The sequence below is a fragment of the Garra rufa genome, chromosome 25 (genome assembly GCF_049309525.1).
Source record: "Garra rufa chromosome 25, GarRuf1.0, whole genome shotgun sequence".
NCBI classification, from domain to species: Eukaryota; Metazoa; Chordata; class Actinopteri; order Cypriniformes; family Cyprinidae; genus Garra; species Garra rufa.
The window spans coordinates 11,522,930-11,542,142 of NC_133385.1; the positions used below are offsets into that span (position 1 = coordinate 11,522,930).

A 19,213-nucleotide genomic window follows, 5' to 3' on the forward strand; every position below is an offset into this window, starting at 1 on the left:
ATACATAGCATATATATATATATATATATATATACACACACACACACACACACACACACACACAATAAATAAAACACATTAATAGTATTATTTTTTTACATAATAAATTATTTCGAATATTAATATACAAATACAAACGTTTATGGACTAATGTAAAGTATTTATAAACATACGAATATAAAGTATATAGGAAACGCGGTTTGACAGCTTCTTTACATGCATTTTGCCTGCTCTCAGTACCCGTACCGTAAGTGCACGATTACATGCGCAAGCAAAAAAGCGCGGCTGGCTTGACCGCAGTGGTCAATAGTGTTTCTCAACGGGGGCGTTGGGAGAGCATCGGGGGGCGCTGAAAGCAATAATTTTGAAAGGAGGCGTTTGGTAAAGACGAGTTTAAACCGAATATTTTTGAGCTAAAACTTGCAGAAGAAAATAGTCTGCCACATCCTAATGCCATTTCTACACTGGATGCATCAAAGCCACTTTCTGTATCTATTTGTCAACTTGTCTACAGCATAAGCGCGTGGAATGCTTTTACTGTTGCGCTCACACTCAGTTACTGAATAGGCTTGTTTGAGATGAGCAAAATCTGCGCAGAATCGATCACCGGTGACCAAGATGCATGCCGGTTAGAAAAGTGTCCGGCTGTATCCGAAATCGCCCCCTATACCCTCAAATAGTGCCCTATTTGAGGGTATAGGGGGCGATTTCGGATACAGCCCATAATGCATTGTGAGAGTCGCGCGCCGACTGAATTCCCGCGTCTCGCCAGACGATGGCGCCGCAGCTGAATCATCCATCAGTTAATTTTACAACACGCTCGTCCACTGCGTAATACAGCGTACAACACGGGTACAAATTCGTTGCAAATTGATTATTAAATTGTTTAACCAGGGTTTATATGTAAATTCCTTGACATAGTTCGAGATGAATCCTTTAATCTTACTACTGGAACTGTCCGTTTTAAATGATTGTTAAACAGTAAGCAATACTATGCAAAAGCGGCAGTCCTTCCGGTGCACTTAGTGTCCGAATTCACTCACTCGTTTTCATTCACTCCTTCAAGTGAACTGTACGAGTGGACTAATGTAGGGAATAGTGAATAGGGTATAGGGGGCGATTTCGGATACAGCCGGAGTTACGTCCGACTTGCTCTGACACCATGCTGACGTGTGCTAAAAAACTCTCGCGACGGCGAAGCGGCCTTGTCGGATTGAGCAGTCGGGCGCAGCTGCTCTCCACCGACACGAGATCCACTGACACGAACCAGTCTCCTTGGAGAACTTGCGCGAGGATTTTTCTGGTCGTGAGCATCCTGAACCGACGCTTCACCAGCGCTTTGTTCAGTTGCCTTAGATCTAATATGGGTCTGAGACCACCGTCTTTTTTCGGTACCAGGAAATATCTGCTGTACAGCCCTCCTTCGCTTTGAGCTTGAGAAAGGGGCTCTATGACTCCTTTGCTCAATAGTTTCGCCACTTCGGCTCGAAGCAGGTGTGCTGCTTCTGTCTGCATTGTGGTCTCGACGCGCGCTCTATAGCGGCGCGGGCGTCGGTGAAACTGTAGCGAATAGCCTCCTTTTATAATGTGCAGCACCCATTTCGAAACCCCTGGAAGCTTTCCCCATGCGTTTGCATGAATAGCTAGAGGTTGAATACGAAGCGCGCTCCGTTCTATCAGTAACGGAGTGGTTTCAGTGTGCCGTGGCACCAGGGACGTGCTCGTGACATTCGGGGCGTGGGGCACGCTGATAGCGGGAACTATTATGTCTGTGTGTGGATGTGGTTGTGTGGCAACAGGCACATTTAACACACTGCAAACACCGTTCACCTGCATGCACGTTAGTTTTGTTTTTACAGAAACCTTTTGACGTGCGTAATGTGATGTCTGTGGGCACTGTGAAGTGGCTTGTGCTGCGGACTTTGTAGCGCGGAGAGCGAGGTCCGTGGCGCTTCGTAAGTCCGGCACACAGATCGCTTCAGGCCCTTCCTCATCCAGCCTTCGGAGGAGGTCAGCCTGGAATATCTGCAGCGTGGCCATAGTGTGCAGCGCTGACGCGGCCTGCCCATTGGCGGTGTACGCGCGGCGGAGCAGGTTCGAGGATTGGTGGCAGGCTTTTGAAGGCAGCGCCGACTTAGCACGCCGTCCCGCGGAGGGCGGACATAAGTGGGCTGCAATCGCCTCTTCGACCGGCGGCATCGAGAGGTATCCTCTGTTCTCAGCGCCGTCCACAGTAGAGAACGCCAAGGAAGAGGATGGGCGCACTCTCGCCGAGTGGGGGGCGCTCCAGGACTTAGCCAGTTCTTCATGTAACTCAGGAAGAAAAGGCGCCGGTTTAGACGCGCTCGACGCGTGCTCCCCTTTTGGCAGGAAACAGCCATCCAGCCGGTTGCGAGCGGGCTGTTCTGGTGAGGACCACTCGAGGCCCAGGCTCGCCGTGGCCTGTGTGAGTATCCTCATTAACTCCGCCTCAATCGAAGCTCTCGTACCTGACGGAGTGTGGGCGGGGGGAGCGAGGTCCGCAGAGCTCTCCCAATCCTCACTGCAGGACGCCAGGACGGAGCAGGAATCCTCCTCCTCCTCCATGACAGTCACTTCGTCAGAAGCGTCGAAGCAGACGGCGGCCATTTAACGTCCGAAACGGGAGCTGATGAGGTTGGTGAAGCTGGCGGGCGAACTGGCGAGCTTTGTCGGCTGGGGGGGGGGTTCCGGAGCCCGCTGGGCACGGCGCTTCTTACGGCGCGACACCGCGGCGGGCGGGGGAGCAGTTTCGGCGAAGAATGCCAGCCGAGTCCTCTGAGTCGTCATCGGCAATGGTTCGCAATGAGGGCAGCCGCCCTCAGCGAGCACGAGCGCCGCGTGCTCCTCACCCAGGCAGGAAACGCAGATGACATGGTGGTCCCCGTCGCTGAGTGTGGCTCTGCATGAGCCGCAGGAAGGCATCTTTAAAAAGACACTTGCTCTTTTTGTTGAGAAGTGTGTATCGCAACGGATTTAGGATTTAAAGGATATAAGCGCCGGAAAGCGCAGCAGGAAGGCAAGGAAGGCGGCGTGGCCAGCAGCTTCAGTGACTCGTCCCGCTGAGATGCTTGCAGTCGACGGCGGCTTCTTCTCCGGCTCCAGCAATGCGTTTGCTTTGCTTGAAGGATGAAAAATCAGATAATAGCTGCCTGCGAGCGATTTTTATAGGCCTAGACCACGCCCTTTTAGGCGGGAAGCGACGCAAAGGGCGTGAAATGCCCCCATTGGATCTGGCGTCGCGCCAGGCCTCGCTCTATAGGCTGCTGCAGTTACCGCAGAGCAGCCAATAGGCGCGCAAGCTGTTTCGCCTATGTCTGTATGCTGCTGCAACGCGCTTTACATTATTTCAAAATTAAGGATAATTTTTGGCTTCAATATCTCGCAGAAAAGGATTTTCCCCTAGCGTAAGATACTTCTTACGCAGTACGAGAGACCTCTCGTAAGAGAACGTCTATTTATGGAATTACCCATTTAACCAATAGATGGTAGCAGAGGATTATTTATTGTGAAGCTGACTTTTAAAATCCCTATATATTTTTCAAGACTTCTTGCTTTTCGATTTATTATAAAATTACTAGTATAATAAATTGTAGTACTTGCTGTAGTTTTGTTACTGTGAAATTAGTCTGAATCATTTAAGCTCTTTTTTTGACATCAGCTTGTCATTTGTTTGGTCTGGTTATTACTGTCAATCATAGCAATGACTTGCGCATATTTAGCCGATTTACTCGCGTATTTTTTTAAACTGGCATTTGTCATGCTTGCTACGGATGCAAAAATCGAACCGATTCGAATTTTTTTATGATGGACGAAAATTTCGGAGGCAGTGTGCAAGTGTGATTGACATAACGTGAGGTCGAATTTATTTTTTAACGTGCAAAAAAATCGGACGAAAAATTCGAACTCAGTGTGCAATGACCTAATTTACAACAATACTCCCGCTTCAAGACTAGAGACGGCGTATCTTCTTTATGCTTCAGTGTTCGCTCGCAGTGTAGGGAATCTGCCGAACTTTCCGTCAAAACAATATCAAGTATTTAGACACGGTAAAGCATGACATGCTTTTTCTTGTTTAGAAAAAAAATAATATGAAAGCTTTTTGCTTGCCAAATGATTTAAATGCCACATTTTTAAAGTGTATTCAAAGCTTACAAATAATAGCCCAGCCTAATTTTTACTGCACGTTGCTTTTTTGCTCCTTGGGAAACCAATAATAATGATATTTCAAGCCCAGTCAAATCAAATATGTCATGAATGTCATGTGGCATTACATATATTTAAAATAAAATATGTATGGGCTAATGTGGGCTGGTATATTTGGGTTTAGATAGGTTACATGCTTTAAAGATAGGCCTATATATTATAAATAAAAATAGCATATAATATACACTACAATTTAAAAGGTAAATAAGATTTGTTAATGGATGAATAAAAAAGGTTGCATTTTTTTGTTTAAAAAATACAAAAAATACCATTAAAAAAGCTTCTTAATTGAATATATTGTAAAATGTGTTTTCCTCTTATGCTAAGCTTCATTACTCTAGCTTTCAGTGTCACATGGTCTTTCAGAAATCATGCTAAATGCCATAAAATCAAGAATATGTAATTTGTTCTCTTTAACATTTATTTAATTGACTGAAGTACAAAGAAACAAATTCCAATGTTTACACTTGCCAACTTATTTTAGTTAATATAAAATTTTTTTGAGCCACGATCTAGCTTTGCTTGCAAAGACTGAGAAGCTCCTTTTATACCCAAAGATGATCCTCTCATTACCAATTCTCATGCCTCCTGTGAATAGTTTCAAAACAGTTTAGGTTATTTTATAACCTTTTCACTTTTATTTTCCTTCTGTCCCAATTGTTTTGAAGTGTGTTGCACTTTTGTGAGTTTTTTTTTTTTATATATTTTATAAAATACTGTGAAAGTTGGTCAGTGAAAACTTTGGAAATCTTTTCTTTGTTATGTTGTCAATTAAATAAAAGTTAAATAAAATTAATAAATTATAGATTTTATCATTTTACATAACGTCCCAACTTTTAGTGTTGTACTTAGTTTTCTTTAAGGTATTTGTAAGCGAACTTTGAAATATTCAAAAAATTGTGAAATATAGTAAAGTGGAGGGTATTGAGGTGTATTTTCCAAGGGATAATTATTATTATTATTTTTTTTACTGAAAGCTAATTGAAAATATCCAAACATATCACAGCAGTAAAAAGGGTGTTCAAGAGTTCCAGAAATGGAAGAACAAACTAAAATCACTTATGTAAAAATGTCCTTTTGGATATGTTCTAAACAGGATTTTTTATTTAGTCTTTTTAAATTTGGGGCAATAAAGTATATCAGCATCACAACAACACTGAAGCTGTAGCAATGAAAATCACCAATTTGCTTAAAAACTCTGTAAATGAATGTTATTACTGTTTAAAAAAAATTATTTACTGTAAAAAAAAGTACATCACTGTCTTTTTTGATCAATTCAATGCATCCTTGAATTAATTTAGTAAAAATCTTAATGAACCCATATATTTGAATTACTATAAATATAATAACAGTCCTTATTATAAACAAAATACTAATAATAATCAAATTTAATATTCGGTGAGGACAATTAGGCTATGATTTATTTGATGGGGGCGGTGAAGGAACTGAATAATGGGTAGGGGGGCACTGGCCCAAAGAAGGTTGAGAACCACTGGTCTAAAGGTAAATGTAAATTAGTTAGAAAAGCAATTGTTAGGTGAGTAAATATTTAATTTGAGCTTCTCTAGAATATAGTTAGAATATAGTTTCACCCCTAAAGTCAAGAGTCACATCCTTGTTTAAGTTTTGACAGTGATAACATATTTCTCACTAAGGTTTCCATGTCTCACACACAACTATAGGTCATTAAATATTGATTTACAATGCATAAACTGGGTTCCACCTTTTGATAATAGATTACAATGTATCAAAGAAAGATAAAAATCACTATAAAAGAGCAAGCGCTGGCAGATATCTCACATTAGCTGTTTGTTTTCTCCATGGGTACTGTGAGGATGTCCCAGATGTGGATGCTGAGATGGGTCGTGCTCCTCGCAGGGCTGGAGTCGATTCAAGCAGGTTAGAAAAATAAAATTGATAGGTTATTGCAAGAAACACACTCAATATCCGATACACAAATGACTGTATGTGGTTTATTTAAAAAGGTGGTACAGAAGATCCACAGAACATTATGTGGCCAACAACAACTGCAAAAACAGGTGAATATGTCATTGTGTTTGATTGTATTAGATGTACTAATCACATTGATGCACAAAGAAATTAAAAATAAAACTGGTACTTTTTTAAGTCTAAATTAACTTACAAATAAAACTCATTGGCAACATTTTGTTCAAAAAGTGTAAGGGACAGTTATGCCAACAGTCATGTAAATAGAAGTAATATACAGACTAAAAGATGTAATACGCAAACTAATACTTTTCACATTAAACTTCAAAAATGACCAAACTCTTGTAAATGTATCTCTGTCTTTGTTTCAATCAAACAAACTAGAAGTGGATATGATTCTATAAGCTTCATAAAACATCCAATAGAATAATGTAAAGTTTAAGCAAAACCAAACTTGATACATAACTTGATCTCTTCTGTTTTATTCCAGTTCGTTCCAACAACCATGTCAAAAACATCTGTAGCTTGTGGGGAAATTTCCACTTCAAGACATTCGATGGGGACTTTTATCAGTTCCCAGGGACTTGCGAGTATAACCTGGTGTCCGAATGCCAAAGCCCCATTCGCCAGTTCTCAGTTCATGTGAAGAGAACAGAAAACTCCAGTAGCCCAAAGATCAGCAGGGTGTCGATTACCATCAATGATGTCACCATCAAAATCACCAAAAACCAGGTCATGGTCAACGGAGAAAAGTAAGTTTGTGGGTGCAAACTCTTTTTCCCTTCTGGTCCATACTTGCTGATGACATTACTTTCTTGTTAGGCAAAGATTTGGTTGAGACTCCACAGCTTTTATATGAGTGCTTTTCTATCTATGCAGAGCTTTATCTAAACCAGTTGTTAAACTGGTTGTTTAATAAAATCAGTTCACAGAAAAAGTGCTGCTCATTTCCTCCCACAGCAAACACAAAATAGATGTAAATGTATCTGGTTTTAATTTCAATCTTTTATTTTATTTAGTAAAACACTGCCTGTGCATGTCGCAGGAATCCTTGTAGAAGAGAACACAATTTACATCAGGCTCTATTCCAAACTGGGCATCGCTGTCATGTGGAATAAAGAGGATGCAGTCATGGTGAGTCATTTTTGCCTGTGAGTTTTTGAATACACTGTATACATTATTTACTCACTCTGGTGTTGTTCTAAAGCCATATGACCTTTTTAAAAAAAAAAAAACAGAATATCCTTCATGCGCTTGTTCTTATAATGGAAGAAAATGGTGACCGCCTTTAAAGTGAACCTATTATACCCCTTAAAAGAAGATGTAATATCTCAGGTGTCCCCAGAATGTGTCTGTAAAGTTTTAGCACTATATCAGTTTAAACTTCGGATATACGTTTTTTTGAGGGCACACATCTGAAGCATGTGCACACATCTGTCACATGGCATGTGAGTACTAAACTAAAAAAGTACTCTTTCATGTCTTATTGTGCCTAAATTGTTAAATACACACACGTGTTAAAAACATACATAAGCCACAAAAAGACAGTCGGTTATGTCTGTGAATGTAAAGAACTGGGAAAGAAATCACATGTTTATTTTAGATCTTTATAATAAAGGACAGTAGTGAATATACAGTACCTATACTGCTGTCTATGCTAATAATATGACTCAAACAATAAAATAAAAACAGAAAAGCACTCACTGCTCTGGACTGAAAACTTCTATAGCTCTAATCAGAAGACATTTCTTATTTGAATGCTGCTTTTAAATGCTCTAGCATGAAGATAAACATGGCGGATTGTGTGCGGCTCAGGGCGATTCTCTGCAGTAGTGTCTGTTAACAGCCGTAGGTGGGCCGTGTAAATTGTGACATCGAACGGCTTGTTCTCAGACACTGCGTATGATTTATAGGGATTAAAAAAAAAGACAAGGTGAATTTTTATCATTATAGGGTGGTAATGTTCACACACTGCCAATACACATTTATGTCCAAACTATTTTGTATGATAGGTACCCTTTAAGCTTAAAAATAGTCACAGCTTTTGTCTGCCATTTGTTGTTTTTCACTTGATATTTGGATTACATTAGATTTCAGACACTCTTGATTGTCAATGTAATCATGAAACTTTCACAAGCTGTATTTAGTTATAGCGTTTAAAAGAAAAATGTCACACAGTGAAGAAAAAATGTGTTGCCTGAGGTAAAGAGCTTTTCATTTTTACTGTTAAAAAAACCATATGTGTAAAAGCATAAATTTTAGATAAGTAGATTAAGTAGATTTAAGTAGATATCTACAATGTATATAAAACTAATTAAGATTAAACAAATTAAGATTAATTGATAGAAAATGTAACTATGATGCTGGGAACATTTTTTGAAAAGATGTCTTTTCCTGTGGTGGTGTTTTAGGTAAAGTTGGACTCCAGATATTCAAATCGCACTTGTGGATTGTGTGGTGATTTCAATGGGGTGCCAGTTAACAATGAGTTCATTGAATCAAGTGAGTTTCTGTTTCTGACTAATTCGGTCTTTTCTTGTTATTATTTTTCAATTACAAACAGCTTGTTTACCTTCTGTATTGCTAATTTAAGATCAAACATCAAAACATCAAGGCCCGGTTTCACAGATAGGGCTTAGACTAAGCCAGGATTAGACCATAGTTCAATTAGGACATTGAACTATGTAAGTCATTTTTATAAACATGTTTCAAAAAAACTGTGCATCTTGAGACAAAACAAAGGCACTGATATATTTCAAGATCAGTCAGTGCAAGTTTCTTTCAGTTGAAACAGCTCAGACTTACATTTTAGTCTAGGACTAGGCTTAGGCCTTGTCTGTGAAACTGGTGGCAAGTGTTTTCATTAGAGAACTCATGTATGTTTTTTTTAAATTCAATATAGAGCTAGAGGTTGGCATTATTGAGTTTGGGAATAAATACAGAGTTCTGAACCCGGAGCATGGCTGTAATGATCCCTCTGAAGAAATTTTGGTAGACCAGTGTACAAAACATGTAAGTCTGTATTGGTTTAATAAATTTACCTGGAATTTCTTAATGCATGATGATTTTTTGCTAAATCAAAACAAACTTGCAATCACTATGAGACCATGTTCAAAGATTTAGGGTGTACTTACACTAGGTGATCTAAACTGTCCCCTCAGGTGCAGTATTCACATAGTGTAATCTTTAACCATGCCAGAGCATGAAACTGCTACTACTTTTGTGTGCACTACTGTCATCATTATGACAATAAACTTTATTACTTGGATAGTACTCTTTTTAATTAATTTGAGTATATTTACTAAATATTCTCAAATTATTGAAAAGATTACTGTCCAAGAAATACTAGAAGATCCAGGTAATATTCTTCAAGTAATAAGTCTTCTCTGGTAATAACTATCCAAGAAATGATAAATATTATTTAGATTTATAATGGATATGGTTCTCACTGATGAACAATAATTGGTTAACACATTTGAATAACTTTCATTAATAAATCATTAACAAACGTTATATAATGTTTAACTAACAAAATCTTAATATATATTCACATTTATATAAATGTGAGATAATGTGCTTGTTAATGTTAACAAACAAACTTATTAAAAATTACCAAATTATTAACAGCTCATTATTGAATGTAAATCGAAATGCTTACAAATGTCATCAAACTTTCAATTCATATGATCATGCTTTTTTGGCATGGTTTACAATGATTAAAAGCTTCATTAATGAATCATTAACAAACATTATATAATGCCTAATGTGTCATTAGTTTATGTTTATAAATGTCATTAAACTTTCAATGCATTTTAAAAATCTACAAATTATTTTAACAGAAATTATTCAATGATTACAAGTTTATTTTTTAATGTACTTTTTGAATGCTTACAAGCATTTTTAAACTTCAGTTCACATAGTAGCTAATGTTCATTTTACATTTACAAATCTTGTGAAAATATAGCTTAATTAGTCATTTTTTGCACTTCACAAATAATCCATGTTAATATATTCATTAAATCATAATCACAGTCGATAAAGGTCATATATTTGGTCTTTGTTTTTGTAAAGATTATTAATATTTGCACATCTTAAAAAATGTATTAATCATTTGTTAATCTTTTTACAGAACCCAATCTAAAGTGGAAACTATTCATTAATTATAAATGTTTATAAACATTTACTAATCATTAGTACCTTCATGGGAAGTCATTTTAATTGCAAAAAGTGTCCCAATTGACCGGATTCAGAACCGGCAGGGAGTATACCAAACCACTGTAAGGCAAAGAATGTTTATTTGGGGTTTATATTTTTTTACTACAGTTATTGTAAGTATATGTACATTATAATATTTACAATACATAGAGTCGCTTGTGATTTAGGCCTATGGTTGGAGCTAAACTCTGTGCGACACTGTCTCTCCTGCACCAAGTTTGGACACCCCTGGTATTGATGTTTAATGTGTTTAACCTCTGATATACTGTACCTGTGTCACTGTAGCAGGCAGATTGTGAAGACCTTTTGAAAAATGAAGACTGGTTCTCCTGTATCACGATTTTGAACCCTAAACCGTATATCGAGGCCTGTATGAAGGACATGTGCTTGTATCATCCTGAAGACACGGACAACTCCACACTTTGTGCGACTTTGTCTGCATATTCTCGCCAGTGTTCACACGCTGGAGGAATTCCGCCAACCTGGAGAAGAGCCAACTTCTGCGGTAATAACTATCACTGGGTTCTGGTGGACATCACAGTATTCTTCTCTCTTGAGCTTTTCACTAGCTTTTATTCTGTTTTGTTTGAAATAAATCATTAGTAGCACTGTCAACCGTATTTTTACATACATTTCCCTGTTCAGTTAAAAATTACATCAGCATTATAATAACTGCATTATTTTTATAATTCAGTTGTAAAAACTCTGTATTCCTATGCAGCTGTGACGTGCCCCTATAATATGGTACATTCTGAAAGTGGCTCCCCCTGTATGGACACATGCTCACACAAAGACACAAACACACTCTGTGAGGAACACAACATCGATGGCTGCTTCTGCCCACCAGGTCAGTTCCTAATTCATAATATTCTGTTTAATTTTAGTGCCACTGTATATACAGAATAGTATTTACTGATAAAGTGTGGTTGATTAAAGAACTACATGTATAGTAAAATTTATTTTATGGTACAATCACTAAGACACATTTCATAAAATTATTATGAAAATTTATGAAAATATAATTGTTTCAGCAAAACCCAGTAGTAAAACTTAAAAGCCTTTAGTTTCCATTAATTATACATTATATCTGTGTGAAGTTGGCATGTTCTCCATGTGTGCATTTCCTCCTCTACAATACAAAAAGCACAGGTGAATTAAAGACACTAAATTGTCCCTTTTTTTAAATGAGAGAATGTTTGTGTAAGCCGTGTGACAGGCCATGTGTCCTGGGATGCGTTTCCCAAAAGCATCGTTAGCCAACTATGGTCGCAAGTTTCGTCGTTACCAACATAGTTCAACGATTCTGTGTTTCCCGACACCATAGTTCAAACGAACATTCGCAAACAGCGTCGCAAACTTACGTGGTTAGAACTACAGCTCTCGACCTGTGGTTAGAACCATAGTTTCTCGTTAGTAAGACATGTGAGCTCAATAAATGAGCTAACATGCAATACAATCTATATCTTCCATTGAATATAAATATAAATGCATTTTAATCTAGGCCTATGTATTTTTGTTCATCCTCTATAAGCGTTGTTTATTAATAGTGCACATGCTCACAAATGCCTGAGGGTACCCCGGTATGACGTAAAAGAGAACACGTGATGAATCAAACATCAAGTAAAGCGAAATGACAGGGAACAAAAATTGTAAATTAGTCATTAGGTGCCATGTTCAATATAGCTGCATTTTTGAGATCTCTAATCAGTTAAATAGCAGAAGTTATTACTCGGTGAAGTCATTAACAATGGCCCTAAGTTGTTGAACTAATGTGGTTCAAACGACGGAGATGCGACCTTGTTCGGTAAACATTCGTGACCAACTAGTTCGTTTCCACAACAATGCATCGTACTATGGAGGTTAATCAGCGAGTTACATTGTTGTACGGGAAACGCACCTCAGGGTGATAGGCTCCAGCCCCCTGCAACCCTAAAGAGCATAAAGAGTTTGGAGAATGAATGGATTGATATCAATCAACACACACACACATACATGTATTCTGACTTAAATATTTTTGCATTGATGAGGCTCCAGTTATGCTTATAAGCATTCACATACATATTCCTGCAATCTGAATGTTTAATGCTTAGTCAGTATATCATGGGTACATGATTAAACCAATTGCTATTTTTGTGTACTGTTTAGAAACTGTTTGAACTGTTAAGGAATTGTGTTTGAACTGTTATAGGAACTGTGTTTGATGAAATATCAAACACGGGCTGCATCCCAGTGGAAAAGTGTCAGTGCAAACATGACCGCATCTACAATCCAGGAGAGGTTCTTTACAAAAAAGATGAAAAATGGTATTTAAAAAAAAAAACATTTATAATTAAAACACACTGTGTACCACACTGTATTACTACATTGTATAGTCCTTAAGGTGACTGTTTTTAATGTCTGTAATTGGGTTTTGTAATTCAGTACATGTAAGAAGGGCAACTGGATCTGCGAAAGTATTCCTGTCCCTGGCCTGTGTGCAGTAGAGGAAGGATCTCACTTCACAACCTTTGACGGGAAAGAATTCACTTTCCATGGAGACTGCAACTATGTGCTTTCAAAAGTAAGAGTGTTTTAGTTACTAATTACACCTTCTAAGGTATTTACATTTGGAAATTAGGATTATGTTTTTTGTTTTCATGTTGTATTAATTCTTGTATTTTTGTTTACAAATAATATGTAAAATTTTAATAATGAAGACTATACATATTTTTTTGTTTTTGTAGGACTGTAAGAAGTCAAAGTTTATCATATTGGGTCAGATTGTTCCTTGTGTTTCCCTTAATACTGACACCTGCTTAAAATCCATATTAGTGCTTTTTAACAATGACAAAAACCAAGTAAGTACATTACCTTTTTAAAAGAATATCACAGATTTGTTTAAATCTCGGTTACAGTTTCCACTGTACAGTCTTTGGACAACTAATTGCTCAACATACATACATACAGCAACACTGTGTCTTTCTTTGTTAGGATCTGCTGATAAAAGCTGATGGCACAGTAGTACAACACAATGCACAGGTTTCACTTCCTTACATTACAGGTGAGAGAGAGGAACACTTAGACCTGCCAACCTGTATGCATTTTGTGTAGCCGCTACGCATTTTGACCTCAAAGTACACTGGTACGATTTGTCTCTGTAAACTATGCAAAAACCTGGTTACGCCTAAATGCTTGGAAATAATATTTAACATTTTCAAGTCCATTCATTATTTGTAGCACACAAGTCTCAGCCTATAAATTCCAAGTACTGCTCACAGCAGAGCCAAATGGCTTCCAGCTCCTCCTCTCTGGAGGTCCAGCTCCACCTCTGTGTGAACAAATGGGTGGAGTTATGTTTAGGGATAGGGTAAAAGGGGTAGGGTTAGGGTGTGGTTAGGTATATATCTCTACCCATTACCTCCAGAGCTCCAGCTCCTCCCATATGGGTCTGCAGTGAGCACCCGCTCATAAATTGTAAATTTTATGATAAAATACAAATTATAAATGTGTTTTTACACTCTTTAATTTGTAGTGAGATAACTATATTGAATCAGTTATCTTTTTCTTTTTAAAATTTGCAGCACGAAATAAACATGAATTTCTTTTGAATGCATTGAGAAAAAAAAAACACGATTGTTTCATGAAATCGTTCAGAGTTTCATAAAAAACAAACGTCAAAACATCTTCTGAATAAGTCATAATAATAGTAACATAACATTTAGCCTACCTCAGAAAAGCCAACAAGCGTGTGTAACTTTGCCAACATTGTTTTATTTTTCTCATAAATCAGCCAGTTAACTGAGTTCAAGCCCCCATTTGTATTGCTGTTTTTCATGGTAAATGTGAAGACCATTTTTATTTTGTGCGGAGTAGGCAGAATTTTCACATAAACTTTACGCAATATAAGCATCGCTGTCGTTTGATGGTGAATGTGGTAAATAGCGATCAAAATGTTGTTATTAAAGATATGGGAAAAATGTGAGATGATTAGGGTTAAGATCGTGATATTAGCCAGATGCTGAATGTATACAGGGGAAATGCCCTCTGACGATGGCAGTTATGGTAAAATCGTTTGCTCAAATTGAATCATTATAACTTTTATAAGGGAAGTAAGTATACTTTATTTTATTCTTTTGTAATAGTAATATCAAGAGTTTTTTTTCCTATTGCAGAAGTTAGAGATTCATCCATGTAAGATATCAATCTGGGTCGCCAGAGACCTGAATATGTAATGATTAGCAAAACATGCAGTTTAAAGTCTCAAAATGACTTAAATTTTACAATAGTAAGCTTTAAAGATCAAATAGTCAACAATTTAAATTATGGGGTCTTAATTTCAACAACAAACTGCAATACTGATCTAAAGAGAAAGCCATTTTCCCTGTCCCGCTTTTTATGGAATAAAATCCTGGTAAGATAGATTAGAGTAGCCGCTTTAACTGTTCCTGCAATAATGTGTTTAATTATTTAAATATTACAAAATATTTAGCACTGCCTTTTATGCCTAACTTAATCAAAACTTATTTTTTTCCTAAAATATGAAATAAATGTGATAAAAGAAAGCATTAAATATACCTTTCTCATACATGTTGACACATTGTTAAAAAGGACAAATATTTCTTGAAAATAGTTGCATTAATTAATGTTTTGCATTTGTAGTTCCCCATATCATTTTTGCTATATGAAATGTAAAAACTTTGAAGCTCAACTTCTCAAAACCACTCAGAACGCAGATAGAACCTTATAATTCTAAGGCGAGGATATGATAATCCGTGTTTTTAAATAGCATTTTAAATAGCAAAACTCATAAAAATGTGATGTGCGTCTGATGTGCCAAGCCATCAGAACCAAACAGAAATCGTGGTAAAAAAAAAAAAATTGTTGCTGTATTGTTGCACCAAAAAAAATTTCTAGGGTTGGCAGGTCGGAACTCTGTATTTAATTTTGGCTTTTTAAAACCTGTGTTACAACTGAAGAAACTATTGTTTGTGATATTTGTGTGACTCTTTCTCTCAGCTACATTCACGGTGTTCATGCCGTCATCGTTTTACATCATGCTTCAGACCACCTTTGGGCTGCAGGTGCAGGTACAGCTGGTGCCTCTTATGCAGGTGTACATCACTGTGGACCAACACTTTCAGGGCAAAACTTGTGGTGAGAACTTTCAAAAAACAACATATAAAATCTAGTCTAGCATATATATTAATTAGTGATTCCATCACAGTGACCACTAATGTGCTGTTAATTTGTTCTAAAAAAAGTACGTAAGACCCAAACTTTCAATCATCCAAACATCAATGTAGGTGTTTATTACGGTTTAAAAATATGATCTAAACATAATATACATGAAAAACATTTTAATATTTTGAGAAAATAATTTTAAGGAAAATTGTAAAATTAATTAAATCCTTTTCTTTCTTTTTTTTATTTGAAGTTGAGATGCATTAAATCCTTGCTATAAAGAAGATACCAAAAATGTAAAAAATGTTACTATACCAGGCTTGATTTCAGTTACATATTTATGTCAAAACTTAAAGCTGCACCTGTATGCTTTTACATGAGCAGGACAATTTAAAAATAAAAACCTGATTTCGGTCTATTGTGCATGTGGCATTAAATGTGTGGTTCTCATTGGTTTGTGCAGGTCTTTGTGGAAATTTTAACAAAGTCCTGTCAGATGATCTGATGACCCCTCAGAGAATGGTGGAGGGAACAGCGATTTCCTTCGCAAATGCCTGGAAAGCCCAGTCTAACTGTCCTGACCGTACTGAAAGAATGGACGACCCCTGTTCCTACAGCAGTGACAGCGGTGAGAGACTTTTTGCACAGACCATTTACAATATCTATTTTTTGTATTGAGTTATACTTGTAAAGGAGAATTTAGCATAGACATGTGCATGTTGTAACACTATGTTACAATGATTTTAGAGCACTTTGCTGAGTACTGGTGTTCCAAAATGAAGCACAAGGAGAGCCTTTTTGCCCAATGTCATTCCACCGTCAATCCAGAGAGCTACTACAAAGTATGATAATTTTTTCCCAATTGTAATGAATGTTACCCCACTTTCCACAATAGGCAGTGACACAACATGTCCATGTGCTTTCAGAGATGCAAATACTCCAGCTGTACCTGTGAGAAGAGTGAGGACTGTCTGTGTGCAGTATTCTCCTCGTACGCCCGGGCCTGTGCGGTTAAAGGAATATTTCTCCAAGGCTGGCGAAAAATCGTGTGTGGTAAGATGGCTAAAAACTGTGGTTGAAAACTGATTTAGGTGTCTCAGCCATGTCGGCTTTAACCATTTACCAGGCAAATTATTAACAATTAAAAAAACATTTCACTGAGCTCTGGTCTGAGTGTTGAAAACATGATATGGGATAATGGAATTACCAGAGTTGTATGATCCATCAAAAATCTTATACAGAGATAGCTATAAATAAAGAAAATTCCAGAGCAGGAGTCAGCAGGTGAGCCATTAGTCTACTGCTGCTTGCTATTGCTTACTCGTTCTACCCACATGTATTTACTAAAGGAAACCTAAAATACCCTAGCACCTCTAGTGGTAAGGAGAAAAAAATGCCTACAAATTACTTAGACAGTGAGCCTGTTGCACCTCAAATGGCTTGTGAGATCCCATTTCCTGCAGAGTTTAGCTCCAACTTTTATCAAACTTATCCACCTGAGATTTTCTAATGATCCTAAAGCCATTTATTAGCATATTATTGGCCTATATGAAATATGGCCTATATGGTTCTGAAATGGTCTCTTTTGGTTTGAGGCTCCAGGGCATCTGTGTGTTTAATTACCTGGACAATGGAGCATCCTGGCCAATTCCAGGGAATTAGTGATTTATCACAGAGACAGTCTTCTTCATGACGATTGATCTCTTGGCCAAAGGTGGAATGATAAAAATAGAGTCCTTACCCCTTTTTAGCTGACCATTTTATTAGGGGTCCAACTTGATTCTGTTCAGATGCAGGCTTATTTCGCAGACTCCTCTCTTTGTGTTGCAGAAATTGATCCAATGTCCCCTTTGGTTCTACATTTACATTTACATTTATTCATTTGGCTGACCATTTATCCAAAGTGACTTACAATCGGGGAGAACAACAAGCGATTGATCCTTAGAGTCGAGGTCGACTCTCGAAGCGGGAAGTGCTCGAAAATACCAAATATCAGGCATTGTTAGATGAGTACATGCTAGAAAGACAAGATCAAGAAAGTATTTTTTAAATTTTTTTGTATCTATTGGGTCAGATAGATTTGAAAGAGATGGGTTTTTAACAGTCGTTTGAAAACTGTTAAGGAGACAGCATTCCGGATAGGTGTGGGAAGATCGTTCCACCAGGCAGGAACAGTGAAGGAGAATGTTCTGGAAAGTGATTTCATGCCTCTCTGTGGTGGTACAATGAGGCGTCTTTCACTAGAGGATCTCAGACTTCTGGAGGGGGTGTAGATATGTAGTAGTGAACGGAGGTAGGTAGGTGAAGAGCCAGTGGCTGTCCTAAAAGCCAGCATCAGTGTCTTGAATTTGATGCGAGTTGTAACCGGTAGCCAGTGCAGGGATATAAAGAGAGGTGAGACATGGGCCTTTTTAGGCTCATTGAAGACCAGCCGTGCTGCTGCATTCTGAATCATTTGTAGAGGTCTGATTGTACATGCTGGAAGACCGGCTAAAAGAGCATTGCAGTAGTCCAGCCTAGAAATAACCAGTGTCTGGACGAGGAGTTGTGCAGCATGCTCTGTTAGGAAGGGCCTGATCTTTCTGATGTTGTACAACGCAAACCTGCAAGATCAAGCAGCTTTAGCAATGTGGTCTTTGAAAGTCAATTTGTCATCAAAGATTACACCAAGATTCCTGGCTGAAGTCGATGGGGTAATTGTTGATGAACCTAACTGGATGGTGAAGTCATGCTGTAGAGTTGGAGTGGCAGGAAAGACAAGGAGCTCAGTCTTTGCTAGATTGAGCTTCATCCATGCAGAGATATCCGCCAAGCAGCCTGAGATCCGTGCCGCTACTGATGGATCATCTGGTTTAAATGAGAGGTAGAGCTGTGTGTCATCAGCATAGCAATGGTAGGAAAAGCCATGTGCCTGTATGATGGGACCCAGAGATGTGGTGTATATGGAGAAGAGGAGAGGTCCAAGAACTGATCCCTGAGGAACCCCTGTGACCAGTTGATGAGTTTTAGATACCTCCCCTCCCCAGGCTACTCTGAAAGACCTACCAGAGAGGTAGGATTTCAACCAGCGAAGTGGTGTCCCTGTGATGCCCAGCGATGAGAGGGTGGACAGGAGGATCTGATGATTCACTGTGTCAAAAGCTGTAGATAGGTCCAACAAGATAAGTACTGATGATTTGGAATCAGCTCTTGCAGTCCGCAAGGCTTCAGTGACAGACAGTAGCGCAGTCTCAGATAAATGGCCACTCCTGAACCCTGACTGGTTAGCATCCAGTAGGTTGTTCTGTGTGAGAAATGAAGATAGCTGGTTGAAAACAGCTCGTTCCAGTGTTTTTGCTATGAATGGAAGGAGGGAGACAGGTCTGTAGTTGTCAATGAGTGAAGTGTTAAGTGTAGGTTTTTTGAGCAGTGGGGTTACCCGGGCCTGCATAAATATAGTGGGGAAAGTGCCTGTAAGAAGAGATGTGTTGATGATGTGTGTGAGTGCTGGTAGGGTTGTGGGAGAGATTGCTTGGAGAAGGTGTGAGGGGATAGGATCTAAGGGACATGTCGTCGGATTTCTGGAAAGGAAAAGTTTGGATACTTCTGCCTCTGAGTGGGGACGGAAGGAGAAGAGGGGAGTTTTAGTTGTGGGTGTGGTCAATTTTAGTTCCTGTAAGTGTGGAGC

At 38.3% G+C, this 19,213-nt stretch overlaps 1 protein-coding gene across 1 annotated transcript in view; it reads left to right on the forward strand.

Moving 5' to 3' along the window:
* The first annotated feature begins 6,059 nt into the window (after positions 1 to 6,059).
* The window catches only part of LOC141301330 (uncharacterized), a 36,352-nt gene continuing 23,198 nt past the window's right edge, over positions 6,060 to 19,213 (forward strand). Inside the window, exons 1-15 of the mRNA XM_073831576.1 lie at positions 6,060 to 6,123; positions 6,662 to 6,923; positions 7,191 to 7,305; positions 8,583 to 8,673; positions 9,074 to 9,183; positions 10,672 to 10,891; positions 11,108 to 11,233; positions 12,575 to 12,689; positions 12,808 to 12,946; positions 13,110 to 13,223; positions 13,357 to 13,426; positions 15,382 to 15,519; positions 16,010 to 16,174; positions 16,294 to 16,388; positions 16,473 to 16,599. Coding sequence (XP_073687677.1) covers positions 6,060 to 6,123; positions 6,662 to 6,923; positions 7,191 to 7,305; positions 8,583 to 8,673; positions 9,074 to 9,183; positions 10,672 to 10,891; positions 11,108 to 11,233; positions 12,575 to 12,689; positions 12,808 to 12,946; positions 13,110 to 13,223; positions 13,357 to 13,426; positions 15,382 to 15,519; positions 16,010 to 16,174; positions 16,294 to 16,388; positions 16,473 to 16,599 — 1,951 coding nt within the window. The remainder of the gene's footprint in view (positions 6,124 to 6,661; positions 6,924 to 7,190; positions 7,306 to 8,582; positions 8,674 to 9,073; positions 9,184 to 10,671; positions 10,892 to 11,107; positions 11,234 to 12,574; positions 12,690 to 12,807; positions 12,947 to 13,109; positions 13,224 to 13,356; positions 13,427 to 15,381; positions 15,520 to 16,009; positions 16,175 to 16,293; positions 16,389 to 16,472; positions 16,600 to 19,213) is intronic.